This window comes from Takifugu rubripes, chromosome 17 (assembly GCF_901000725.2).
Source record: "Takifugu rubripes chromosome 17, fTakRub1.2, whole genome shotgun sequence".
NCBI lineage: Eukaryota > Metazoa > Chordata > Actinopteri > Tetraodontiformes > Tetraodontidae > Takifugu > Takifugu rubripes.
The window spans coordinates 5,150,875-5,177,655 of NC_042301.1; the positions used below are offsets into that span (position 1 = coordinate 5,150,875).

Genomic DNA, 26,781 nt, shown 5'->3' on the forward strand with positions numbered 1-26,781 from the left:
TAAGTCTCTAAATTTTATTAGAATAACTCTAAGCTTATTCGTGACTACTTTGGTGTCTTGTCACATAGGCACACAATCTACTTAAAATGTTTCCTGAGGACTAAAAACAAGGTTAGTCAAAGAAAACACCACCAATTAGCAGCTCAAACAGTTTAATGTTATCAAATTCAAATGCTTAGATGTTTATACATGATTATACAAGGAATGAAATTAGTCAGCAATGAAACAAAAAAAGAAAATGAGCCTTAAAACCATTCTAAATACAGAAAAATAGCCTTTTTTTCTTTAAATTAACTTGTGTCAAATTTGTTTTTGAATAGAATGTGCATAAATACAGTCCTCCAATATCCACCACACATATAAGAGTTCTTAATAACTCTTAATACACTGTATGGGTTTACTAGTGTCTGTTGCTCCATGCTGTAGTGAATTGCTTTTTCTAGTTGGATTTATAATCCAAAGAATCTCCGTGTTCATCAAGAGACGGCATTCACAGTATATCCCACTCTTTCCACATTAACCAGGCTGCTTGGTTTCAATGACCTGCAAACAGCGAGGTCTTGACAAGGGTTTGGATTTCTGAGGAGGATTTAAAGGGTGAACTGGAGGTGGTGGAAACAGAGGCCTCATTTGAGCCAACGCCGCTGGAAAGACGTTCATTGGTGGAGGTTGGGGGTAAGGAGGCATATGGGGGAAAAACAAATGGGGTGTGGGTTGGGACAAGTTAGGAAGAAAGGCTGGAAAAGGCTGCCCGGGACGGCTAACTGGCGAGTATGCTGGCATTGCAGGCACAGGATGCGGCTCTGGTAAAGTGTATGTGAAATCCTGAGGGTAAGATGGACGTGTTGAGATGTTTTCCCTGGACTTCTCTTCACTGTTGGTTGATTGAAAACTGTGCGAATCCTTGTTCTTGGATTTCTGAGGTGACGGGCTGTAAGTAGACCTGCTGCTTGACGACGATCTATTATGTAGCCTTGGTGACAACACCCTCATTGTATCTCTTTCCCTGCTACGCCTACCTGGGCGTCCCCTGTCGCCGTCTCTCTTACCATATAGGCGTTCCTGGATCCGATGTGACATCTGGCCCAGTTCCTCAAATTCTATATTCATGCCAATGGCCTGCAAAATATGCTGCGCCTGCTTGTGTTTGTGCTCTTCCTCGGGTGTTAATGTTATCTTATCCAAGTGTGCGAGAGACCCAGAACAGCCACTAGAGCCTGGGTAGCTCTGGTCTCCATCACGGGACCGCACAGGCAGTTCATCAAACATTAAGTTCTCCTTTGGGGTGGAAAACGATTTGCGTGGAGGTTCTGAAGACGCCATTCTCCAAAACTCCACGTCCTCGCTCCTGCGGTCGGCGTTTTGGTGAAATTCCGGCTCCCCCCTGTCAGGAGGTGACAAAGGTCCATCTGTAGTATTCGGGGGGGAAGTCAGAGCCTGCGGTCGATTCTCTTCATTTGCAGAAGTCATGATTTTGGTGAGAGTGGCGACATTCACGCCCTTGTTGAGAACATTGAGGAAAAGCTGGAAACCCTTGGATGACGTGTTCTTGTCGGGAATACTTTCCTTTTGGTGTGTGCCGTCTCTGTCCGGATTCTTAAAAACACACACACACACACACACACAAAAGCAACCACAAACGATGTCACTTCTGTTGTCAGACAAATACTTCAAGCCATTATATGGAGAAATAGTCCATCACTGTATTGCAATAACCTTCAACAAATGTTGGTCGGATGGATATACATTTGTACCAGGCTTATTATTTAGGAATATTGAGTTCTAATTGTTGATCTTTATTATATATATCATAATTTATCTATCCAACTGAACTTAAGATGGGGAAATAACTGGTTGGACCAGATTGGTGAGAAACAAAATCCTTAAAATGACACGTTAGGGTTTCTATAGTGACTGACCTTCATAGGCTCATCTAGTGACTGTGTCCTCTCACGTGCACCGTCCCAGGTCCTTTCACGATCGTCTCTGTCGTTGTTGTATCCAGTCAGTTGTGCATCATCGTGTCGTTTCCTGTACACAAACTCCTCGTGGTGTCTGTGACCGGAACCTTTCGTTCTTTTCCTACTTTCGAAATCTTTTTCTTGTTTCAAATCAGCTGACGGGTGAACGTTTGCACCGTCAAGCGACAGTTGCCGGCTCGTTTTCCCCTCAGCCAAATGTCTGTATTTGTAGTCCTCTTCGTCCTCGGTCAGCCGCCGCCTTTTCTTTTCCAAAGCGCCCCAATCTGGGGAGGACGCGCGCCTCCTCAGCGGGCTCTTTCGCCTCCTTTCGTGGTTCGCGAAGTCTTTACTGTACCGCCTCCTCGGCGAATCACCGTACTCTCTACTTCTGCTTGTCCTCTCCGAACTTCCCCCGTAGGAACGGTGGGAATTCCTCTGAGTTTCGTGCTTTTCCCAGTGCTCATCATCGCCGTCCCAGTGCCTTCTCACACCGTACTGCCGACTGTGATCGGACCTGTGGGAATACATCTCTCTGCAACCTTGTGGATGTTAAATTCTACAAGGAGGGGAAAAAACACATATATCAACAATGAACTCCAAGGTAACAAGTTTGTTGTGTCAATGAGGAAAGACTCAAGTATCATTTATTTGGTCTCTGCTTTAGTAATTTGATTTCAAACGATGATTTCTTTTCCTCAAAGGACAATTTGGCTTCAACAGCAGTTAAAACCATTTAATTGTGGAGTTTGAAGCGGTTCAACAAATGAACCGAATATAATCTAGACTTTCAAGGTGTGCATAAATTTGAAGAAATTACGGTAGCACAACTAATAGATTATATAGATTGATTTATAGAAATGTAGATAGATTATCCTGTGATTTGGGACACAACTGATTGGGCCCATAATGTAACGTACCTGAGTAGCTGCACTTGCTACTGGCTAATGGCTCATCCAAACAATAACACCAGTGAAGGTATAAACATTAGATATTAAAGAAGGAACCCTGGAGGTTTCTTTTAAATCCAACTAGCAAATTACTTTAACTAATCGGTTCCAGTGACCGCTGAAGCGTAGGATTTGGCTGCCACATTAGCAACACCGGGCACAGATGCGGCCACGTCAAGACCCGAATGTTCCGTTACCTCTGCAGTTAGTCGGCTCCACTTCGCTGGAAGACAACGTCCACGGTGAGATCTAAATATCAGGAAAATGCTAAAAGCTCAAAAAACAACAGCTCACGACACATTCGGTACCAAGTTGACTAATGGTGCCACAGTTTGTGTTTTCATTCGCCATGAATGAGCAAACGCGCGACGGCTGAGTTTGATCATCGCCGCCTACCGGGCGGAGTTGGAACTGCACCATCACGACCCACCCACGACTGTTGAAACAAAATATCTCTTTATGCATTTATTTGTGTTTTTGATTTGTTATTGATTATCATATGTTAAACATGTGTAAGTAATATATACCCGTGTAGTAAAATGTTATTTCTTTGAATCTACTGGACTGTTTAATGAATACTTTGCACAGTGGTCCTGTTCGGTATTGTTCGGTGATGCAGTATCTGCACCTACGGGCTGCAATACTGTCATGAATCTACAATCAATACCCTAGATATAGAAAGCAAACACAGAGTTTTAGAAATATTTCACAAATTCATTAGAAAAAAAAGAAAAGCAGATGCACAGCGAGCACAGCAGATCAGACTATGCACATTCTTTATTTAATTATTGCCAAGAGATCAATGGCCTTCAATTTATGAGCAAATTAAATAAAATTAAATAGACAAATGGCATATTAACAGTGTGCAGTGTGACATACCTCTATATATTATGTGCCACTGTAATTTACATCTTCCAACACACTACTAAGGTGCAGGCACTATTTGCTAGCTGATCATTAAGAAGTTTAGTTCACATGAGCGTTTTACAGTCTTTGCTATAATGAGAACCTATGAGAATGTGTGCTGGAGTGAAGGCCGTCATGTGAAAAACTGTTTATCCAGGGCCTTCTGCTGGAAAAATGGGAATGCTAGTCCACCTGGAGGCGCTGTAACAGAGACAGTAGCTGTTATATTCAGTGTTATGATGCAGAATAACATAAAAACAATGTAGCTTTGAAGGATGAGTCAGAAAACCTGGAAAAGGAATGCTTTGGGATCTGTAGTGGGATGATACAAAAAGCTCTAGAATCCTCTCACCTCCTCACTGGTAGAATTTAATCTCCGCATCCACACAGTCGAAAAACAACTCCCCCAGGTCTTGTCCAGGGATCTCTCCATTCAGCATGGCAGAGATCTCGCTCAGACACTGCGACTCCAGTTCTCTCAGTATCTCTAGGATGGCTGAACCCTCGTTCTGACATGAAAAAAGATGGAGACGTCAGGACGGCACCATCATCTGGGTCAAATATTACATGTGTTTCATGTTGACACAGGCAGTTAAAGCAGTGTGCTCAGTCAATTCTAAACTGTGGTTACGCCTCTTTAGGTAACGTGTACTTTTAGGAGAGACCGTTCCACTTTTCCAAATCTTATTTCATCCAGACGTCTGAGGCAAGAGACTTAATGACAGCACCTGCACACCTAATATTACACACCACTGGGTCCCACTACCACTGATAACATTCAATAAATAAATATGTAACATTGGGTGAGTCAGTATAAATGATTGGACAAGAGTCACTAGATGCTATGATATCAATATTAAACGATATTGCGATTATATGAAACCAAATGTTTTAAAAAAAATCTTATTTGGAGAGTAAACATCAATAAATTGTTGATTATTGCAATAATTCCTTTGTGTTACTACTGTTCTGTTGTGATATGTCATTGTTTTCAATTTTACAGACACAAAAACCAAATATTGTTCGTAATATATAATTATACAAACGCATTGTGCATCAATTTAAGACACATCTGTCAATGGCAATAGCAGACAGATATTGTGGTTTAGTGACATAAATACAACCAATTGGAAGTGTTTCATGTTTAAATAATATAACATACTGTTAACCATGTCTTTGTTTAGAGACTGCTTTTATTTGACCACAGTGAGTGACAAAGTTAAGACAACTCATGTATATATTCATTTAAAGCTATGAATGAGGCTCACCGGGTGGGTCTCCATGATGCTGAGGGCCACCTGGTGGCACTTGTACAGCTCATGTCTGCGGTCCACCTGGCTCTGAAATCGTGGCTGCTTCCTGACAGGGTCCTCTGGGCCAAACTGTGGGGAGACCACCCCCAGCACTGGGGTGCAAGAGTCCGAGAAGACAAAAGGCTTGAATATAGACCTGGCAGAAGGCAGGAGAGAGACAAAAAGAAACTCTTCATCCACCCCCTGCATGCAGATGTAAAGAAGAAGTCTGGAACGAGACAGTGCTGTGCACAGTACATAACCAACCAGCTCATCGGGACGAGATTCAGATTTTAATACATTTACAGAAGATGCAACCATTCTGGACATGGACATGGTAGAGAGAGGAGAAAAGGAGGCCACCTACATCAAATTAGAACAACCGCCCCGAAACAACCATCAGCCATCTAAATTGCAGTCTTGAGATCTATTTTCAGGAGACACGACTTGTAAACCAAGACTTCTGTCACAATTATGATTATCCTGGGACGGGAGCGGCTAAAAGGGCTTTTCTGGAGACGTGCGTAAAGAAAGGAGGACGGACACCACCTGCAGGTCAGTCTGACAGTAGATGGCATAATGACTGGAACATCTAGCAGCAGAACCTCCCACCTAAAATCAGACCTTTGCCAGTGGCCACCATTACTGCTGCGCCAGTTCGGGCTATTAGTCGGTTTGATCATAGCTACAAAATGCAGATATTATGTAAGACAAAGATACTGTCAATACTATTTACACCACGAAACACACCCCTACACATTACTCTCTAGCATAAATGCTTGTTTAGATTGAAAGATCTTCAACAATTTATCAGAGGTCCAATTTTCTTGTCAGTCCAAGCAGAAACGTTTAGATAAATTGTATGAGTGAGAACAAGCCTGTGCAATTAGGTCATTATTTGGATCACATGTTACTTGTCAATTAAGTTGCAGGAGTTTAGTGGCATCTGACTGGAAAATTTAAGAGAAAAATGTCCCACATAGTACTTGACTGATGATGCAATTTAAAGGGCTCAAAGTTGCTCAGAAGAACAAGGGGAAAATCCCTCTACTCCAAAATGTACACGACCATGCGTTTTCTGGTACTTCCTCTTCCAGGGTACATGGAAGGTAGATAAAGCTGTCAAATATAAACAGAGTAAAGTACCTAGAGGGGTCTGGTGTAGCAGTGAAGAAGTGGATGCAGGGCAGGCTGGTGTCTCTGGGGAGGATGGACACCATGCTGCCAGTGGTGCAAAACCCCCCAGAATCCATGCAGATACCGCTGGCTTTGTCCCTCAGTATAGACATCATGACCTCAGCTGTGACTGCCCCTGAGCCCGCACAAAGGGCAAAAAGGGTAGGTTAATCGATCGACATCAGCCCAGTCCTACAAGTCCCGATCCAGCTGGGTATTCTGTCCAATCAGGTAAACATCTGCTTTCAGCTGGGCCCCAATTTTCTTACGGAAAGCAGTGGTCTAAATGGTAACACAGAAAACCCGGCTGGATTACAGGCCTTGTAGGATTGAGTTGATTAGCTCTGGGTTAGTATATCATTGCACAATTACTTTTAGAAACACAGGAGCGGACCACCCTCACCATCGTGATGGTGAAGTAGCTCTGTGCCTCCCTTGTAGCGCTGTTTCGCCAGCTCCATCCTGGCCGGCGGATTTTCAGGGCTAAATACCTGAGAAAAGTTAAACTCCCCTTCGCCATCCCACCAGCCCTGAGCCTGGGCCACACTTCTCAGTTCTGGGTGCTCCGCTGAGATCTCAGAACCAATGGTCAGCTGGTTGGAGATGTTCTTCACACCCTCTTGGTGGAATAAATATCATAGCATGAAAAAAAAGCCTTAAAAACACAAGTTGCTAAACCAGATATTTAAAAACACCATTTATTCTGTTCCACAAAAGGTGATATGAATCAACTCCATAATAACAAATTTGCACACCTGTGATCTTCTGGGCCACCCATAGACGTCCACTTGTTTCCAAGACCCAGGCCGCTTCGCGGTCCACCAGGAGGAAGGTGTTGTGGTAGCTAAAGGGGGCAGGATCCTCCCTGCACTGGCCCCCCTGCCCATACTGCTCCAGGAGGCCTGTGATAACAGTCAGGGCTGCCCAGGCGCTGTCACCACGCTCCAACCCTAGTCTGATGAACAAAAGTCCACCCAGATGACTCAAAAATGATAAAATATTTCATGAAAGGTATGCCTGAAAAGCATTTGTCATATTTTTCTTATCCTATACACTTTTTAAAACCACTTTTCCTTTTAACTGACTGAAAACTGATACGTTTTTCCTCTTTTATTTGTCCCTACGTTGCACACGGTGCCGCAACATTTCAAGATCTATCTTTGCTTTTGAAACAGCTTCAGCAAATGCAGTTTATCAGATTAAAGTACAGTACAGTAATCTAATTTATTAACGTGTCTGAGCTCAACAAATCACCCTCTATACCTTTTTTTCGCAATACTATTTAGCAAACTATGCGAAACAGGAGACTGTTGGTGACTTTTTCATCCTATTGTGGCAGCAGTTCTACAGGAAATGGAACTGAAATGTGTCCAAATGTGTCAAAACCTGTTTTTTTAGGGCACCGATCAACGACTTGCAGGATTTGACTTATACTTACCGGACAAGGTCCATGCCCAGCAGAGCCTCTTCAGAGTTAACAGTCTCTCGGGTCCAGACAGCCTCATTGCCTATACAGACTCCCTGGTCGTTGGCTCCCATTTCAGCCCCCCACATCCAGGCAGGCTTACTGAGAATCACCGCATGGGTGTGCTCCAGCTGTGGGATTTGGATGTATGTGCACTGCAAACAGAAATCAGTGAGTAAGAGTGAGGAGTGTGCAATGCTGACCGAATACAAACTGGATGAAACAGATGGAAATGGTGTCAGCTATCAGAATATATGCACTTTAAAAGTGTATGTATACGTGTAGTATTTCACTACATATACTGTGGTGAAAAATTAATATGGTGAAAGCCGTGTGCAGAATGTTTAATGTAGCTTTGGTGTTCAATGTTGGGAAAAAATGTACATTATTTTATTCATTTAACAATGAATGATCTTGCATGATTGTTTTGAACATTATAACCATGAATGAAGAACAGATGTAATTTCATTTTGTTTATTTGAAACCCAAATCACTGATGGAGGTGAGGAGTTAATTTACCTCCAGGGTGGACCCCGGAGGATGAGAAGCTGCCGGGAAGTGGACCACCTCCTGCACCTCATCCCGAGGACGGTCTGAATTCTTGCCAAAAATTACGTGATTATCACGGGAACCAGGGGGCAAGGACACAAAACAATCACATGACATGGGAGCCTCTTCCATTCTGAGGGAGGAGATGAAAATGGTGTCAAAAACACACATCAAAAGTTAAGATTTAAGTAAGGTTTTTCTCTATTTTGATACTTTAATCCTGGCATTTTAAAAAAAGAAAAAAAAATAGCATAGCATACTTTCCTAAAACAAATAAATAAATCATAAATTTAAATAGAGAAATGTACGCAGCCCGTTATCAATTCATATAATCAAAACAATTACAACATGGATTATTCTAATTTCAGTGTTGAATTCCCAACCTGCTCTTGAAAAAATAACACCTATAAACTTTTTATCGTACCAATACGAGAGAATAGAATATTTTTGGACAAAGGAATAGGTGTTTTTGTTTTAAAAGAATCTTTTGGTGATATTGCACCCATCTAATATTATCTGACTAAATCCTTTTGTTCTTTTATGGTCTTTTAAAGCTTATTTACAATACAATTTATTTCCACAGAATATAAAGGATATAAATATCATATGAGGTCTGTCCCTTATCTGCATAAAGCATAATTTTACACCCACATCTGCTGGTGCTGTCATGGTAATTGGAGCAAAATAACCTAACATTAGCACACAAGTCACAACAAGCACATTAATTTTATACATTTTTATTCAACCCATTCACAAACAGTATTTGAACTAAGCTTATTATTGGCTGTTTATTATAACCGCACCCCAAATAAAAGAATGATATATATTGTCATGTCTACTGTGAAATATTCTAACAACAATAGTAATAATGGTGATAATAAAGTGTAAATATAATTATTATACACGTGGCCGTGCGTCAGTGACCCTCATGTGGAATGAGAAGGTGTATGAAAGGCTATGGGTGGACGTTAGGTAAAAAAACATTGAAATGTGTACACACTGAAAATGTGCACACACACTTATAACTTTCAAAATAAAATCAAGGTGATTAGGATCAAAAATGGATTTATTCACAATTTAAGACGTGCTCACAGGAACTCAACATTCCCGAACCGATGGAGATACTACACGTCAAATGAAGTCTTCCACCTAAATACATTTATTTTGACAAGATATCGACGACTTCCGGTTACACTGCCACAACTTCCGGGAGAAGTGAAATCATGATAGTGCGAGTCTGCACATTATCGGTGTAGCAGCAAGTAGCACAATGCGTGAAGATTGTCAGTGTGCGTGTTTACATTATGGATAGCGTGTATGTTTTCAGTGTGCATATTTTCGCCCTGAACGGCCTCCCATATAAAGTTGTCCACCCGTATTTATCCATGTCGCATTCATTTACACTCTCACACACGGGGATTAGGAGGGAGGCTACTTGGAGGACACTTCAGTGACAGTAATCTCCTCAAATCCGACCGCCACGTTGTCTTATTACGGCCCTTTCCTCATATTTGTGACCGCTTTAGAGCCGGAAATCGTGTCGTTAGACAACCAAGTGCACAGCTAACGTGTGCTGCGGCGGAGCTCGGTTCGGTTCGGTGTTTGTTAAGAGCAAATAAGGCCTGACGGTCATTCCGCGGCGAGTCTGACGTTACGGGCTGCTGCAACCTTTTCCGCGGGGTTTCATTTCGGAGGGGGGCGGATTAGAGGGGTTGGAGTCTGCAAACTAGAGCTAGTCGCTACCGCGGAAGACCTTTACCTTTTCTTCACGCCGGGACCGAGCGGTCGTGCCGCGACAGAGGCAGGTTGGAGAAGGGGGGGTGATCACGTGACCGAGGGCTCCAGAGGCATGTACTTAAAGGTCTCGACTCGTCTGGCCACAGGCGCAGCGCGCCGCCGCGCGCCGCTGCCGCTGCACACCTGTGTCACGTTGTGCATCTTCATCATCAGTCTGCTCCTCTTCTCCTCTTGGCAGAACCTCCCAAACCGCAACCGACACTCCTGAAGGTGACCCGACGAGTCCCCCGCATGCAGGTCGTTTCCCCGCAGATTCAGATCTCAAGCAAGAGTTTATAAAACAATAATTATATGAGATGTTTATTTTTTTCCCCCACCGCAGTTGATGATTATCAGCTTGACTCAACTTAAACTCATGAGTTCATGTCTGCGTGAGTAAGACTGATGAGCTGGACAAACGGCTCACCTCGTGTAAACAACGGACGAGCTTGTATCCATAGCAACGGCCACCGCTAAAGAGGCAGTCCAGCCACATTTATTCATAAAAACATTCATATCTACCGATAGAAAACAGTTGCCTGTAAACTAAGTTTTAATCTATGGGTTTGTCAGGTACTTTCACTTATCTATTACCAGTCGGCCTATAACTGAAAATAAATATTTAAAAAATGGAAAAGGGGGGAAATTCACAAAAAAACAAGAAATCTAAGAGAACCGACAGAATTCACATAAAATGAACACCTATGTGTCCTACTCTTTTTAGCCTGTGGCTTCAAAATGTAATTTAAAATGCACTATTCTGATTTTTGATGGAAGATACTGCTTGCTGATTCCACTATGTGCTGAAACACCGAATAAAGAAGAAAATGGAATAATGATGACACTAATATTCTAAACTAATATTCCCCTCATGTGTAACTAGTAAGATTTCGGCTCAAAGTAGGCCAAACAGAGGACTTGTTAGTTTTTTACTATCGTTGATATGAAGAATCTGTTGCTACACCTACTGGTTTTATCCATATTAAAAAGAATTCATGTCAACATTTGTTGGTGCTATCAGACTTTTTACTGCCTTTATTTGTGAGTTCTAACAGAACATCTTGCCTCTTTATTCAAGCGTCTCAGAAACCAGGCTTGCCTTAGAGCAGAGGTGTCAAACTCAAATACCCAGTGGGCCAAAATTCAAAGCTGGGACAAAGTCACGGGCCAACATTAATATTTATTGAAAAAAAATATAAATATTAAAAAAAAAAAAAATCTTCATCCAGCTATAACAGGGAACCTTTTGATATGGACCCAAACTAGTTTTGCTCAACAACTGAACATGGAACAAGCAAAGCTTAACACAATACAATATATAATTTATTATTGCACACATGCAAAGTTGAAATTCAAATAAAAAAACACATCACTGGCATTCATTTCTTCTCTTTTAAATTTCAACAGCAATCTTTTTCCATTGTAAGTTAATGTAGTGTAAATGTAATGCCTTTTCATCTCTTCTACTTTCTGGCACCTTTGAGTCATGCTTGTGCTTGTCTTGGTGTTGCGTTTTATCAATATTTCTATATTATCTACTATTGCGTGTCATCTGTTGTTGTTCTCCTTGTAATACACATTGGCTCCACATACAAGACAGACAGGTCCGTCTACATATCTAAACAGATATTCTGCCTCCTACCTGTTCAGAAAGGTCCTATTTTCTGCCTTTCCTTTAATCATTTTTCAGAGGGGTAGTGCCAGAATTACCATTAACATATCAGGTCGCTATGAATACTTCCTCTTTCTTGGTGGTTGGCAAGCCACAAATTGGTGCATTACCACCACCAACTGATGTGGAGTATGGATTTTCACACCAAAACACCAGCAGAGCATTCTGCTATTTGTAGTATTAGCACATGCACTTTAAGCGATAATACCGGCGGGCCAGCTCTAATAGTCAATTGGTATGGCTTCGCGGGCCAAATATAATTACATTGCGGTCCAAATTTGGCCCACGGGCCAGAGTTTGACCCCTATGCTTAGAGAGTGAAAAAAAAAACATGGTCTTTAATGGTCAGAAAGAAAACAGTATTATGTTTGAGGATTTTGGGGTCTCCGGTCATCCTGTTGTCTTGGGCAGGAACCACAAGTACATTGAGATCTATTAGTAGTATTTTGAATTGCATTTCTCATTGCATTTTACACATAATGAGACAAAATAAGATATTAGAAATACACACAATGTTATATTTCTCAAACCAGGGCAGCTAATAACGCACCAGATTGTGTCATCACACAGTGAAGCACCTTTGGCTGTCTTTTTAAGCAGAAGGACAGAGACATGTTTTCCAAACCCTTTAAAAATGAAAGCCTGCCGAGCAGCATTGCTTTGGACCGCAACATTCCTGTCGCCTGGGTCCAACTCACAGCAGACAAATCACACGACTCTCGTGTCGGCGTACTGACTGACACGCTGGGCCTAGGATGACGTAACCCCGTTTAGCAGTTTAATAAATCCTTACACACAAACACACATGTACGTGCACGCAAACGGAAACAAGGAGTGACTGATGTTTGCGCTCGGAGACGCGGCACCTGGACTCGGTGCGGCGTTAAGTGCTGTTCGCTTGCGGCCGTAGGAATGCTGTGAAGGCCGGAGGAGTGAATACCTGAGGTGGTTTTTGTGAAGACAACCTGTTACCTGAACAGCACTCAGCTCCCTCCGCACCCTCTCCAGCCTTTCATCTCCTGGAAGCGCGCTGACAAGCGCCGCACATCCTGTCTGCTGTCACACAATAACAATGAAAAAACTGCGTGAGAGGTAAACACGCACCCGTGCCAGAGGTGGGCACACCCAGGCACGGTCCAACACACGCGTGCACGACGCGCACCGAGTGAAACTGATCAGTCGCACCAGGGCGATACTTGTAAATAAACATCCAACGCGTGTAACGGTGCGCACAGGCCAGACTAAATTGAGTAAACACAAGTAAAAAATGGAGATGCGTGGCGAAAAATGGTATAAAATTATGCATGTCTCCTTCCTCCAGTGGGTTTAAATCACATGGTGCATCACTGTATTTTGGCTCAGCCTGATCTATTCTCAGTGGTGTGGACCAGAAATGTGCTCCTCTGCTTCTTCCTTAAACTCCAGTTTTGTATAAAATCCCCTAAATTAGAAGTAAATACATCATGTTGAAAAGCTGCTTTTGTGAAATTGAAAGTCACCCCCCTTCCCCCATAACTACCGGTTTAAATCAGTCAAAGGTTAAAAATAAAAAGCAAAACGAGGGTCTGAACTGAGCAAGATAGAACATGTTTTTAATTTTCTAATTTTATTCTTGCTTTCTTTTAGGGATCTTTAACTAGATCCGTATTAGTTACATTCTTTTACTGGTGAATTCACTCCAGGACCAGGGTTGAGGGCCTTTTTTTTTCACTTTTTTGGAGCCAGGCAGGCGTTGTGGCCCAGTTTGTAATCCCTGCCCTGTGAAGCAGAGGGCCATCCGGCGGAAGATGAGGGGTGTTAAGGGATGGAAACAGCTGCTGAGAAGCCCAGAGGATATTAATCTGGGGGGGAGACAGGATGGAAGGAGAGGCTGTCTAATAAAGTGTGGTATTACTGTTGCATGTGTGTGTCTGTGTGTGACTGGAGTGCAGTGAGTGCTCTCTTTATATCGGTAAGACAGCAAGTTCAATGCTTTCTGGATGATTAGATAAAGTGAAGCAATCTAAAGTTTCTCTGGGCAATTAAAGTTCCGGTTAAAAGCCATATAGGTGGAAGATGGGAGGGGTGGAGGGGCGGCAGCAGTCGCACAGACAGTAATGACGGCGCCACTGCTGTTTAACAATCAAAGATGGGAGGCGGGGGCTCACGAGGAAGTCTCTCCTTGAAAAATACAGGTGTTTGGTGCAATCAAAGTGCAGCTTGCAGAAATGACTGGGTTTGAAGTTGAAAGGGGAGGCAGGAGAGGGGAGCCAGCTTGTTGAGTGAGGGCCTGTATCAGAAAAAAAAAAAGGTGAGTCAGAAGACGGCTGTGGGCCGATCTCTCCTCCAGGATTTTGAATAATTAACAAGGATAAGGAGGATGACTACCAGGTACTTACTCTTTACTTTGTTTGGATCTCTTTCTGCCTCTGGAGGGGAAGTGAGGCTTTAGCCATCCGAGCTCTCTGGAGGCCGTCGTGTTGGGGGGGGGGGGGGGGGGGGGGGGTTGTCTGGGACACCAGTGACGTTCCCATGGGATGAGAGAGGCCAGTGGAAGCAGCCAGGGGCCAGCGGATCACAGTCAGAGGCGACAGTTCTGCACTGGGAAACTGGTTTACATCAAACACCTCCATTAAAGAGAGGTCACACCTTTACGTGATCATTCAGGAAATCTCAAGGGAAAACTTATTATGACACATAAAACAATAAAATACAATGAGATTAGTTTTAGGTTCCAAAAAGAATTCCATGTTTTGAGATAAATAACTTTCTCTAAAAAGAGGATGCAATTATATTAATATCTGGGAGGGATAATACAAATAATACACACTTTTATTTGTTTTAAAAAATCTTTTCCAGTTCTTGGGAAATAAAGGTTTGATTGTATTTTAAGCAGAACTATTTTAAGCCCCAACATGAACTTGCACTGTAATTTCACGTTATTACCGAGCAACCTTTTTTTGATTGCACTCCAATGTGTTCACTAGGAAATATTCTTGAATAAACATCATTTAAACAAGGTGTGTGGTCTTCATGTGGACTGAGCTGCCGTACATAAAACCCCGTTAGCCTGAGAGACACCAGAGATTGCTTTAATTCACATATTTGCACTTTTACACCCAGTTGTAGCAAATCTATATGTGGGAATATGTGTTGGGTTTATAACGTTATAAAATCTAAGCTCTGGTTTAGTTCTGTTTGGTCAATAACGTGTTTATAAAACAACATCTTTTGACTGCTCTGCTTACATCTTTGCGGCTAAATGAATCTATTATAGAATTAGTTGACGTCCTTGTGGATTGTCGTGTAATCAGTCAAACTGGGTGTTTGTAAAGCGCCGCCTCGGAGAAAGAGGAACTAAGAGGGGCAGGAAATGGCTTCCCGCCGGCTTGTCTGTGGTCGGTGTTTGTCAGTTGATTTGAAGCTGCTCCACCAACATGCTGCAACAGGAAAGGAATTAAGTCAGCGAGGAGACAAAATAAAAGACAAAGCCCTCAAAGGAAAATTATGTTAAAAACCATTAAATGTTTGATGTGCATTTAAATCCACTCCATTCCTTTTAGGTAAACTGTTTTATGCTCAGGGGGAGAAAGGATTTCATTATTTCTGGCACAATAAGATTAATAATACCAGTAATTTCTTCCTGAGACACAGCAGCACTGCTTTTTCTTTCTACAGAGCAACGATTCCATTTCCAGCCAAACCACCGCTGAGGAGTGTCCACAATCAAAGGATTTTCCATGTCTCACCTCCCTGATTCCCTGTCCAATTTACTGCACCATTCCCTCACCCAGTGTCACAAAAAAAGATGTTGCTGCATTCCAAAAAACATAAAAAGTAGTGATATGAGACCAAATGTATCCAAAAAATGTGCTATTGTTATGTTAAAATGTGTGTTTTAAGGAAGCTACAAGATGTTTAAACGATTGACGCATCAATATTTCAGTGACTTCAACAGAAAACGTTCATTTTTGCGCAAATATTTAAGTATTTTCAAGTATTATACAAACATCACACAAACATATTGAGAGATCCCGTTGACATGTTGACGGTTGTAAAGAGGAAATTAGCAAATTAGAACCCAAATATTTAAATGTAGATTATAAATAAGGCATTTCTCTTCACACGACAAACACAAAAGCATAACTGTGCCACTCAGGGTGCCTTTTAGCGTATACCTCCGCAGCCTTAAGTAGAGCCCGTGTAGAACACTTTTCCCATTGATCTGGTGTTTCCTCCTCGGCTGTCGTTTCCTCACCTGCAGCCAAGGAGTCCACGGTAGCAGAGGGAGGAGCCTGCAGGGGCTCAAGACGCACAACCTGTCCAACAGTTTGTCACTTTTGAGAATGCTGCGCTACTGCGCGCCCAGAATGCGCTCCAACCGGACCCTCAGCAATGGAGAACATTAGATAAAATATTATGAGGATATTCATCCCTTTTGTCACGGACGCTTTTCTTATCAAAGGATGAAGCAGCACAGCTGAATTTCCCCCTAATACGACAAAATCATTTAATCAGGTAACTCACTATTAGAATTTTGATCAGTTGCATCTGTTTTATTTTATTTTTATTAAACTGGACGACTTGGTACAAGTCCATACTTGTGGACGTCAAAGTCGTGCGTGTACTCAAAAGAACGAAAGAGCTGTTACTACAACAGGTACCGAAGGTACGTTGATTTATAGCCCTCATTTGAAATGTCCACACAATTTTCAACAAAGCTGCTTAAACCTCCAGGCTTCTTCCTTCCTCTGCTTTTCTAAAAAGTTTGGTTTTTTTATTTGGTTTGAACATGAATTTAGAACATTTTTGGAGAAAAAAATTATAAGTGTAACTAAAGTAATTACACTTAATTAAGTACATTCTTTAGGTGAAGTTCGTTCTTTTTTATTCAAATACAAATTTGTATATTTGAATCGAGATTTTGAAAAGTATTTTAAAGTTTAAAATGGAATTCAGGATTCTAGTTTTATTCCGGTAAAGTACTCTGATATGCAGCAGCTGCAGCTATTTTTATGTATATTATTATAAACTATGCATTCCTATTTCAACATCAGCAGAGGAAATAATAATATAAAATATCCTTTGTAAAATCAGGGTGGCTTAGATGGAAATAAATGCAGTAGTGTCCAATTATGTCTAAATTGGTACAAAGACATTCATATATCATAAACTAACTTAAAAACAAATCCAAAACATACAGTCACGCTGAAGTCGAGACTAAATAAAATTTACCTTCTCCGCATTCTCAGTTTCTTCACCAAATTCAGAGGTGGCCGAAAGAACGATAGAACGATTTCAGATTTTAAATTTTTGCCCAATATAGCATAAAAACAGGTTAATTCCTCAACATTTTGCCCTCTTTGCGATGATACAAAGTCTTTTTTAGTATAAACTCTGGAACCCGACGCATCGGAAACATTCTCTCTCCATCTTTGTAAATCAAGACTCAAAACCCACCAGTTTAAAAACGGCCTTCACCCTCAAACCTTCCTCCTTAATTTGGTAACAAAGGGACTCATATCCTAAATGTGTTATTATTTATTATCATTTTCCAGCATGCAAGAGGTCCAGAAGCAATAACCTGAGCCTTATTAAACTGATATGTAGCACTCATCTTATCTTATCTTATCTTATCTTATCTTATCTTATCTTATCTTATCTTTAGTACCGTATATATTTTTTTGGAAAGGAAGTTTTTGTCATGTCAGATCATCAAATTCCTTCTCATTGTGAGACTCTGAGCGTGTGACCAGCCTCCAACGGCCAGATCATTTGCTTCCATGATCCGGAACACCTGGAAAGTGAAGCGCATGACCACAACTATCCCAGCGTCTGTCTGTGCCGTGTCCCGGTGGCAGACTTGTAAAGCTGGGGCTGCGCTCAGTCTTGGTCAGACAGGTTTTATGACACCGACTCTGTCATTGCTGTGTACCCTCCTCCTCCTACGAGCTCGCTGTCCCCCCCGGGGGCCTCCGCTTGCCAGCTGTTTCCCTGAGGTGCTGCTGGCACTTTGACCAACAGAAGAGGATGCTTCTGTCTTCGTTTGGCTACGCTTTTGTCGAGAAGGGCCACGTTGCGAGGCTCGCCTAAGTGTGTATTGCTGCAGAAATTACAGTGCACCTCTGGCTCCAGGCTGACACAACATAAATCTGCTTGACCTTTAACTCTAGACCTTTAATTTAGGAATTCCAAACTAATTGCTTTACAATTTCACAGAAACAAAGAAAAGGCATCTTTGGTGGCGTGGACTGGATTTTCTAAGGCACATTATCCTCATCTTTTTCTTTTTTTTGACTGTCTCGACTCGACAAATTGGGAACTGCTTGTTGCTGTCATTCACACTGACACCGCCTGTAGACCTCTCCAGGCTGTGCTGATCGCACTCTCGCGGCCTTCCCCAGCATCTGGCCTCGCCGTTCTGACTGACATTTCACATTCTGCAGCTTCGTAGCGATTCTTGCGACAACCGTCTCAAAACGAAAACACCGACCTCTGAGGTTATTGACTACTTTACTGTTTCCTGTTGTAAAGATAATTGCAGATGTTCCAGGATGGGGGTGTGGTGGAAGTCTCTGAGATACTTTGAGGGTTAGGACATTTTTTGAGCCAGGCAAATGTCTGGCTTCTTGTCATAAATCTCCCGCCTTGAATTCATAAGTGTCATTTTACATTTACAAGTCAGAGTCTGCGTACCTGTTGCCAAGTGCGCGTACGTGGTATAAAACAAAAGGCTGTTGTGCTTCAGAGTGTGTGACTATCATTATAAAGACATTGTTCATATGGGATTATTGGATTTTTAGGCTCAGGAAGGCCATTCTCAAAACAGTTCATGCCTTCTGTTGCTTCCGTTGAAGAGGTGGGTTGTTTTATGGGGCTTCTTTTGTAATTTGCCTGCAGGGATGTTGTTGTAAAGTACGTGTGATTTATTCAGGGGGGGAAAAAAAGGAAAACAGGTTCTCCTGTCTGCCAGGTTTCATCTTCACAAACTTCGGAGATGTACAAATAGACGTTGGCCTGCAGCCTGCATATCTCCCTGGATCTTCTTCCTTTACCAATCTGCTTGCTTGTCAGCACTCCCCTTCACTCTCATCCTTCCCCCACACCAGAGCCGTCACACTGAGGCCTGTGATGTTGTTTTCCGTCTTTGACTGTCCTCCCTGCGAAGTACCTGATAGTAGATGTAGCAGGATTCTGTCTGGACATGTCAGTCGCCCCCCTCTTACGTCTTTATGACCAAGCAGTATGAGAACTGCGGAATCTATTGAAATAAGAGGTATGTTATGCGTCGGTTCGTTAAACGCAATAAAAAAGACGAGGCTTTCGGCCTGGGGGGTGTGTGTGCAAATTGTCAGAGAGTAAAAATTCCGAAGCCTGGAAAAAAGTGACCTCAGTCTTTGTCATTAGTATAGCCTGAGATTTAAAATTGCCATGTTGGTAGCAGATTTAAAGACACTGTTTGTTCTTCCTCTTTGCAGGAGTTCAGCCGCATCCCCATCCTGTCATGTGGTAATATTGTCAACACGGCCGCCGAAAGAGTGAAGAACAGGAGCTGTTGACTTTACCGACAGTATTGCATTTGCATCAGCTGCTCACATGGCCCACCCTTATGAGCCGTGGCTACGGGCAGCACCGCCTGGTGGCAACTCAGAAGACATGAACATCCCCTCTTGGTGGGACCTCCACAGGGACGTGCAGCCAGGAAGCTGGATAGACCTGCAGACAGGACAGGGCGTTGGCCTCCCTTCGGTGGCTCCAGGGAGCTCCATGGGATTACAGTCCTCTTTAGGCCCCTACGGTTCTGACCCGCAACTCTGCTCCCTGCCTCCGGTGCAACACGCTCCAGCCTCGCACTCGTCACACCTGTTCCCACAGGATGGATTCAAGATGGAACCGCTGGCCCCTGAAATGCTGCAGCAAGAACAGTTCTCCTTGGAAGAGCCCCAGGAGAGCATCGCCTCAACGCGTCCCAAGGCCCAGCGCCGCTCCTCTTCCAGGAGTTCTGCTCAGGCAGTGTGCCGCTGTCCTAACTGCATCCACGCAGAGCAGCTGGGCCAGAGTACCGACGACACCCGGAGGAAGCACATGCATAACTGCCACATCCCAGGCTGCGGCAAAGCCTACGCGAAGACGTCCCACCTGAAGGCCCACCTGAGATGGCACAGTGGAGATCGGCCATTTGTCTGCAACTGGCTCTTCTGTGGCAAAAGATTCACTCGCTCCGATGAGCTGCAGCGCCACCTACAGACGCACACCGGTGCTAAGAAGTTCAGCTGCGCATTGTGTCCCAGGGTTTTCATGCGGAACGACCATCTTGCCAAGCACATGCGCACGCACGAATCCCCGCCGGGACATGGCGAGGAGAGGGTGAACGGTGACGGGAGGATGGATAAAGGCTTCGATGCGCCTACGCCACCACAGTCCTCCTCAAATGTGTCCGCCTCCGACGCCACAGATCCTCCACTGAAACTGAAATGTGAGACGGACACCTCTGTCCCTAGTCTGACAGGGCAATCTGGGTAACTTAACAGTTTTTAGAATGATTATTACACACCACCCTCTGTTACAGAGTTGTTATAGTTTTATGATAGAATAGTGGACTAAAAGGGGTTTGGAAACTTTTACTAACATGTGATGGACCATAAAAGTTATTGCGGTCCAGAGTTTTTGTCAGGAGGGCTATTCTAGTTGAGCGATAAGCGCAGCGAGAAATCCTGGAATTTGATGATTATTGTGGACAGAATTGACGAGGACACAGCCAAGCTGGAGTGGCGGCTTGTCGCTGGACCTCCACTGCTGCTAGAGCCACCGGGAGATCCCGAGATCCCGGGACCGGATCGGATCGAGGTGGATTGTTCACTTGTTTACAATGAAATTGATCCTTAGCGTTTCACTGGAAGGGTTTCGTTCGTTTGTCGCCAACACTCTGCTAATCCCAAAGACAGAAACAGTTGAATGGATCAAGACGACAATAATATTTAATATTATCTCAGACTGGCCCTGGAAGTGTGTTGCCTACTACACAAAACCTGAAAAGACACTGGAAATGATGTAATACAACAGTTTACTAATGTTAAAGTTGCAGTTACCATTTTTATGGCAGTGAACACAACACTGTGTGTGTGTGTGTGCGTGCGCGCGTGTGTGCCTATGCTCTTACCAGCATTAATTCAACAGCAGAATGATGATGATTCTGTAATAACAACATTGTATCACATGCGGATCTATAAAACTTGAAGTTTGGAGCACTTCATACTGTAGACTAAGTAATTTGGTGGTTTTTTCTGTGATAGAAAAATACATATTAACAGAATAAAACACTCCGACAATGTCAGTTTAGGTCAGTTTTGTATAGTTATGTTTTATTATTAATGACAGGATTGATAGTCCTATAGAAAGCAATGCAAGTGTCTATAGTTAGGATTAGGATATAGCCCATCATATTCAGATGTGAACAGGACACGTACTAGGGTGCACAGGCAAGTTACATTATGGGATGTACATGATTGCTGTATTTTTGTATAGAAGAAATGGAAGACATTGCTTAAGACTAGTGAATCATTATGTTGATGTATTACTGTTGATAATTCTGCTGTGTTGTTATAGATTATGTTTTAGTCCTTTTTATTGTTATGTCAGTAGAACAAGATGGACACTTTTAAACTGATTGCTGTAGTAAATATTTTAATTTTAATGAAAAGTAATAAGTTAAAAGTACATGTATTTAATCTGTTACTGTCCTTTATTAAATAAAAACTATATCCTTTATCAGTGCTCAACATTCATGTGTCATTAATCTTTATTCTTAGCATTACTACTACTACTATCATATTATTGTTACTATTAATGTTAGTGGTAGTGTTAATAACACTTAGTAATGACAGCAGTAAATAAGACAATTTCAGTTAGAAATTAGATATTATGCATACATGTATATAAATGAAATAAACATTTAAGTCAGATTTAACAAAGCTTTAAGGGTTATTCCATCATATTGCAACTTTCAAAAGTCTATTATCATTGCATTTGGTTCTCTGCTGTTATCAAAATTCAAATGTCATTTTAAAACCATATTTAACAGAATATCAGCCACATACATTGTTTTCCCTTAGAAAAATAAATAAATAAAGAAAAAATGGTTGGTTATATGATGAAAATACTAACATTTAGAACAAAAAAGTGATTGTATTTTGACAGTTGTATTTCTCTAAGAATGCAAATCAAACCTTTTCCTTGGTAGGACATAAAAAAACAAATTTAATCCAAAGATTGAGGATCTATTTCATTAAGCAATCAGACAACTGTTGGAACCAACATAAATGTGAAAATACAGTTTAGTTTCTTTATTTTTGAAGAAACAATTGAATAATTAAAAAACAACAACATTTGGAGGCAGGAATGAAAATCGGTTACAGGAATGAACATGTGAGTGTGTTATGTGAGTGTGTGTGATCAGTTTTGTGTCGAACCCACTGCACTACTGAGCAAGAACATCATATTAAAATACACTGTTGCTAGCACTGGTAAGATTAAGAGTTGATCATATACAAAATTGATAAAATATATCAACATTTCATTAACTGTCACGGATGCACAGTACTAGTTCTTTACATCTGAAAAAGATCAAATGGACACAGACAAAAAGTTAAGATATTGTGTTCATGGATCTATGCATTAACTTCTTCTTTCCCTTGACTAAATATTTTTCCCTTCTCTCTGGATCAGCGTCACGCCTGGCTCGAAACTGCCGCTGCTTTTCAGCAACACTCAGTGGTCCCTGATCTCCGATGACGTGCAGCAACTTGAGTTATTCCTTGTAGTTGTTCATTGTATTATTTTAATTAATATAAAAGGGCAACAGAGGGCACTAGCCTACTCATTGCTGTTACCACCAACTCAGGGCTGTTGCTCTTTTTTTGAGTACCAGCAATGAGCATAACAGTAATGAGTTTTCGCATAAAATTATCAATTGTGTGAAATCTATCCGCTTAGTATCTGTGCTAGTAGCTTCTAAGTCTTAAGATTTAACTGAATATTTTACTTTTGAGACCAATTTTAAGGAAAAACAAATGACATAAGTTATTTTTGGTCTTCCCATGACTTGCAGAAGACCCAAATGATGTCACTTCCTGCAGAACATATTACTGATGGAATGTTCCAAGGGGGGTATCTTTTTGGGTCACAGCAATGAGTGACATTGATTTTGGAAGGATTTTCTTCCGTTTAAAAATAGTTTGAAAAAGATATATGTATAATTTCTACAATTATTTATATCTACGGTGTTTTGTATAATAAGACATATATATATATTTTTTTTATTATTTTTACCTGTGTTTATGCATTGTAATAAAGAATAATATGCTGGGGACGGAAATGTCTTTTTTTGGCGGAATCGCCCTTAAGCAAACTTTTTCATTTGAGGCCAAATATTAAATATTAATATGTCTCTGTCCCCACACGAATGGATTAGTGTAATGCTCTAAATTGTTGCTAGTGGGTTTCCCCCTTGCAGATGCAGCATCTATTGGGAAGGGATAATATAAATATTGAATAATTAATCGTTGTTTTATCCCCTTCCTCCGTATTTCAGTTATTTACTTGCGTAACTTCGTTTATACTCCAAGACGGTAGGTGGCGATAAAGCACCTCAAACGGCTCGTTCTCAAAACCGGAAATACGTCATTCAAGTCGCTCGTTGTTTCATCAAGGCTTGGGTGTTTGGTAGCCTTTGCATAGCCTCGCGTTTAAACTTTTATTAACTGAAGTCTTATTTGTTCATTACTATTTTCGTGATCCCAAAACAGTTTCAAAATGGGGGGCGGAGATCTGGTGAGTATAAAACATGTTCTTATTTCCCGATCATTTTTACGACGAACTCGGACAAAACGTTCGTCGTAAACAGAGCGTTTTATCTCGATATCAGCGTGCAATTTCAGACAATATATTATTAATTTATTAATTATAATTTCAAACAGTATATTTATTATTTCAGAAATCAAATGTTACGAATAACATACAAGTTAAGGTTCTGGTTTGCGTAACCAGGTTTACGGTACAGTAGGAAGCTGAAAGCGTCACTGTCTTTTAACGAAAAAACTATGATTTATGAGTGATAGATCTGTCTTTGGAGTTTAGTTATATTTGCTATAGTTTAGCTCTATTTGCCTATATTTATGTGTTTATTTAAAAAAAAAAATCAACTGGAACTAGGCTTTAAACGTGGATATGGTCATCTCTAACAGTAGGTTGTTTTTAACAGAATCTCAAAAAGAGCTGGCATCCCCAGACTATGAAAAACATTGAGCGGGTTTGGAAAGCTGAGCAGAAACACGAAGCTGAAAGGAAGAAAATTGAAGAGCTCCAGAAAGAACTGAAAGATGAGCGAAACAGAGAAGAAATTACGAGATTTGCGGAGGAAACGGGCGCCATCAAGTTAGTTCTCCAACAGCATCCTTCAGTGAATGTGTAAAAAACGAGTCCTTTGTAAAACCAATTTCTTTTTAAATGGCGACAGAAAGAGGGATGACCGTCTGGACTGGATGTACCAGGGCCCAGCTGGCCACGTGTCAAGAGATGAGTATCTTCTGGGACGTCCCATTGATAAACAGATCACTGATCAATATGAGGAGCCTGAAAGTGGCCCTTCAAATGAGACTGGTCTCCTGCCAGGGTCCATCTTCAATCCCACTACTCAAGCTTCCACCCTTGACCTGGCTGCCAAGATCCGGGAAGACCCCCTGTTTGCAATTAGGTTAGTTAGTCCCCCATAAGCATGTTATTTCTCCTAATGATGTACTTGAATTATAAGCTTGTTTCTTTTGTAGGAAACGTGAAGAAGAAAAAAAAAGAGAAGTCCTAACAAACCCAGTGAAAATGAGAAAAATCAAGGAAATGGTAAAATCTGAAGTGATGTTCTGTAAAACGTTGAAAGCCTTGTTAAAACTACTTACTGGGTTATTGTTTCTCTGTATTTTCCGTAATTGTAAAACATGTCTTTCTTTCAGTTACGTCAAAATCTTGACAAAAAAGACAAGAAAAAGAAGAAGAAAAAGGACAAGAAGGAAAGGAAAGGAGAAAGGAGTAAAAAAGATAAGAAACACAAGAGGAGGAGTTCAGATTCAGATGAAGAAGACAACAAAAAGTACAGGTATGCAACCTAGAATTCTAAGGAGACCCCCTCCGACCTTAAAAATTGGACATTTTCTTTCCCTTTTCCATTTTTTTTAAATGCAAAACCAAATTTTTGAAGCCAGATCAACTTCCATGATTGACTCAGCGTCTGTAAGAGTGTAGGTAACCACAGTAACCCAGAGCCTGGCATAAAGAGGAGAGAAACAGATGTAGGCGTGCATCATATATGCAGATTTATCTTCAGTACAATAGAAGAAAATAGCAGTTAATGAATCTCTCATCGAGCTTCATACATGGACAATGTAGTGATCAAGGGTTTAAACCACCTCTCAGCCAGAGGAAGCTGGGATGGGATTCAGATATGTTTGAAAATAAATAGGATGGAATCTAACAGTCACTTTAAAACTGTGTTTCAGGTCACCGGATGAAGCCCCAGTCAAGAAATCTCATTCACGCCATGTTCCAGGATATGGCCTGCAGGTAATGGCCAATCACTGCTTTTATTTAGACCCCTAAAAATAAGACCAACCACGTTTAATGTCGTCATCCCCCACTGGAGGTGAACCTATTAAAGATCCGAATGTTAAATCTCCCGTTAGTTCCCCGCTGGAAGTCATTTTGAGGCTTCAGCTCCAGCCAACCTTGCACGGCGCCGTGAGAGGAGCCGCTCGCAATCACCTCACAGAAACCACCGGGATGACAGGAATCGCCGATCTGTCAGCCCACCCAAACAACGCTATCAAAAACAGAGAAATCACGCGTCCAAGTAAGAGTTCAGGTGGCTCCTTCCAGGCCTTTTCATGAGACTAACACTTTCTACTGCTATAACAATGAGAATTCACCTCACGGTGGATTGAATAAAGACATCTCATTTTAATTTGAATACGTACAAGTTTCTGTACATGATCTGGTTTTCCTGGGTCAAACACAAACTTTTATGCTTTACTTTTACGTTACTTTCTGGGATATTTATGTAGATAAACGGGTTTATATGTCCAACTCCAGTCATGAAATCTTTTCCATTAGTAACGAGCGTTGTCAAACTCCTCCATGCTGCGTGGATTTCAGTAACGTTACCATGTGCTATTCTTTCCAATGTAGAAAGCTTTCATCTGAAGAGATGGAGCTGAAACGGAAGGAGATGATGGATCAAGCCAAGCAGAGGGAGGAGGACAGGGAGAACAATGTGAAGAGGTACAAGAGGCAAGATGAGCAGGAAAAGCAACGGGAGAAAAATGCCAAATACGACCGCCATGCTGGTTTCATTCAGTAAGTTTCTCAGCCATGTTCACAAGATTTTGTGTGGTATACAGGTAAATTGTAGCTCTTGTAACCTTCCATGTTGCCTGTTACAGTAACATGAAGCTGGAGAGTGCTGAGAGCTCCTCCTTGGAGGACAGAGTGAAGAGAAATATTCACTCCATTCAGAGGACGCCGGCCTCCCTCGACAATTTTATGAAAAGATAAAAGGGCATTCTTTGCTTCAAAATGACAAGAACAAGCCAGCCACTTCCTTTCTTTGATATACTGAAGCAGGTGTACTGTTCTGTTTATCCTTTTACATGGTCACAGTTATGTACATTAAAAATGAAACGTGCAGTCACTTTACATATGAAGTGATGTCCCCATTGTAACTTCTCAAATTTCACAATGGGTATGTACTTGTCATTTATATTCAGAAGTGGCTGGTTCACTCTTGATATTTTGATTAAAACTTTGTACAGTGTATAGTTTTAGCTTTTACATTATAAGAGCGTCTTTTATCCTGAGATTTTTGTGGATATTTGTGAATTGGAATAAAACTTTTTTCCAGCCCTCTAATTTTATTCGATTGCCTTCCTGACACAACACGATTTCACTCAAATGCTTCTCAAATACAAATATGAACATCCATATCCTTATTATCAGTAGAATTAAAGAACTTCAA

At 41.6% G+C, this 26,781-nt stretch overlaps 4 protein-coding genes and 2 long non-coding RNA genes across 7 annotated transcripts; 3 read left to right on the top strand and 3 right to left on the bottom strand.

Moving 5' to 3' along the window:
* Positions 1 to 135: 135 nt before the first annotated feature.
* Positions 136 to 3,271, bottom strand: LOC105417650 (uncharacterized protein DDB_G0283697-like). The gene is made up of 3 exons (XM_011612547.2): positions 3,106 to 3,271; positions 1,920 to 2,517; positions 136 to 1,596 (listed from the first exon to the last, which is right to left on the bottom strand). Exons 2-3 carry the CDS (start codon positions 2,487 to 2,489, stop codon positions 517 to 519), a joined length of 1,650 nt encoding a protein of 549 aa, XP_011610849.2. The 5' UTR covers positions 2,490 to 2,517; positions 3,106 to 3,271; the 3' UTR covers positions 136 to 516.
* LOC115253364 (uncharacterized) lies at positions 2,828 to 3,379 on the top strand. The gene is made up of 3 exons (XR_003891700.1): positions 2,828 to 2,936; positions 3,021 to 3,150; positions 3,240 to 3,379. It is a non-coding gene; the product is annotated as an uncharacterized lncRNA (long non-coding RNA).
* Positions 3,380 to 3,667: 288 nt separating this feature from the next.
* On the bottom strand, positions 3,668 to 10,230 carry scrn2 (secernin 2). The gene is made up of 9 exons (XM_003972128.3): positions 10,056 to 10,230; positions 8,267 to 8,429; positions 7,721 to 7,902; positions 7,038 to 7,237; positions 6,686 to 6,901; positions 6,253 to 6,418; positions 5,083 to 5,263; positions 4,167 to 4,323; positions 3,668 to 4,015 (listed from the first exon to the last, which is right to left on the bottom strand). Exons 2-8 carry the CDS (start codon positions 8,426 to 8,428, stop codon positions 4,171 to 4,173), a joined length of 1,260 nt encoding a protein of 419 aa, XP_003972177.1. The 5' UTR covers position 8,429; positions 10,056 to 10,230; the 3' UTR covers positions 3,668 to 4,015; positions 4,167 to 4,170.
* A 4,569-nt stretch (positions 10,231 to 14,799) lies between these two features.
* On the bottom strand, positions 14,800 to 16,038 carry LOC115253363 (uncharacterized). Its single transcript, XR_003891699.1, has 2 exons — positions 15,902 to 16,038; positions 14,800 to 15,163 (listed from the first exon to the last, which is right to left on the bottom strand). It is a non-coding gene; the product is annotated as an uncharacterized lncRNA (long non-coding RNA).
* A 10-nt stretch (positions 16,039 to 16,048) lies between these two features.
* Positions 16,049 to 21,502, top strand: LOC101079084 (transcription factor Sp6-like). Of its 2 annotated transcripts, none has more exons than XM_011612549.2 (2): positions 16,049 to 16,392; positions 19,202 to 21,502. In XM_011612549.2, exon 2 carries the CDS (start codon positions 19,320 to 19,322, stop codon positions 20,244 to 20,246), a length of 927 nt encoding a protein of 308 aa, XP_011610851.2. In that variant the 5' UTR covers positions 16,049 to 16,392; positions 19,202 to 19,319; the 3' UTR covers positions 20,247 to 21,502. The 2 variants fall into 2 exon arrangements, with proteins under 2 accessions (XP_011610851.2, XP_011610852.2); XM_011612550.2 differs by having other exon boundaries at positions 16,049 to 16,241.
* Positions 21,503 to 23,378: 1,876 nt separating this feature from the next.
* cwc25 (CWC25 spliceosome associated protein homolog) lies at positions 23,379 to 26,675 on the top strand. Its single transcript, XM_011612548.2, has 9 exons — positions 23,379 to 23,552; positions 23,983 to 24,155; positions 24,238 to 24,474; positions 24,548 to 24,617; positions 24,728 to 24,870; positions 25,271 to 25,334; positions 25,454 to 25,620; positions 25,956 to 26,123; positions 26,210 to 26,675. The coding sequence occupies exons 1-9, from the start codon at positions 23,535 to 23,537 to the stop codon at positions 26,319 to 26,321; spliced, it is 1,152 nt and encodes a 383-aa protein (XP_011610850.1). The 5' UTR covers positions 23,379 to 23,534; the 3' UTR covers positions 26,322 to 26,675.
* Positions 26,676 to 26,781: the final 106 nt, after the last annotated feature.

Excerpts from the sequence above, each read along its gene's own strand:
- LOC105417650 (XM_011612547.2), bottom strand. The coding sequence starts at position 2,489 with ATGTATTCCCACAGGTCCGATCACAGTCGGCAGTACGGTGTGAGAAGG. Across the intron at positions 1,597-1,919 it reads CACTAGATGAGCCTATGAAG|AATCCGGACAGAGACGGCAC; the intron begins GTCAGTCACTAT and ends TGTGTTTTTAAG.
- scrn2 (XM_003972128.3), bottom strand. The coding sequence starts at position 8,428 with ATGGAAGAGGCTCCCATGTCATGTGATTGTTTTGTGTCCTTGCCCCCT. Across the intron at positions 7,238-7,720 it reads CTGGGCATGGACCTTGTCCG|ACTAGGGTTGGAGCGTGGTG; the intron begins GTAAGTATAAGT and ends TTTGTTCATCAG. Across the intron at positions 6,902-7,037 it reads GGTGGCCCAGAAGATCACAG|AGGGTGTGAAGAACATCTCC; the intron begins GTGTGCAAATTT and ends TATTCCACCAAG.
- LOC101079084 (XM_011612549.2), top strand. The coding sequence starts at position 19,320 with ATGGCCCACCCTTATGAGCCGTGGCTACGGGCAGCACCGCCTGGTGGC.
- cwc25 (XM_011612548.2), top strand. Across the intron at positions 24,618-24,727 it reads TGAGAAAAATCAAGGAAATG|TTACGTCAAAATCTTGACAA; the intron begins GTAAAATCTGAA and ends TCTTTCTTTCAG. Across the intron at positions 24,871-25,270 it reads GAAGACAACAAAAAGTACAG|GTCACCGGATGAAGCCCCAG; the intron begins GTATGCAACCTA and ends ACTGTGTTTCAG.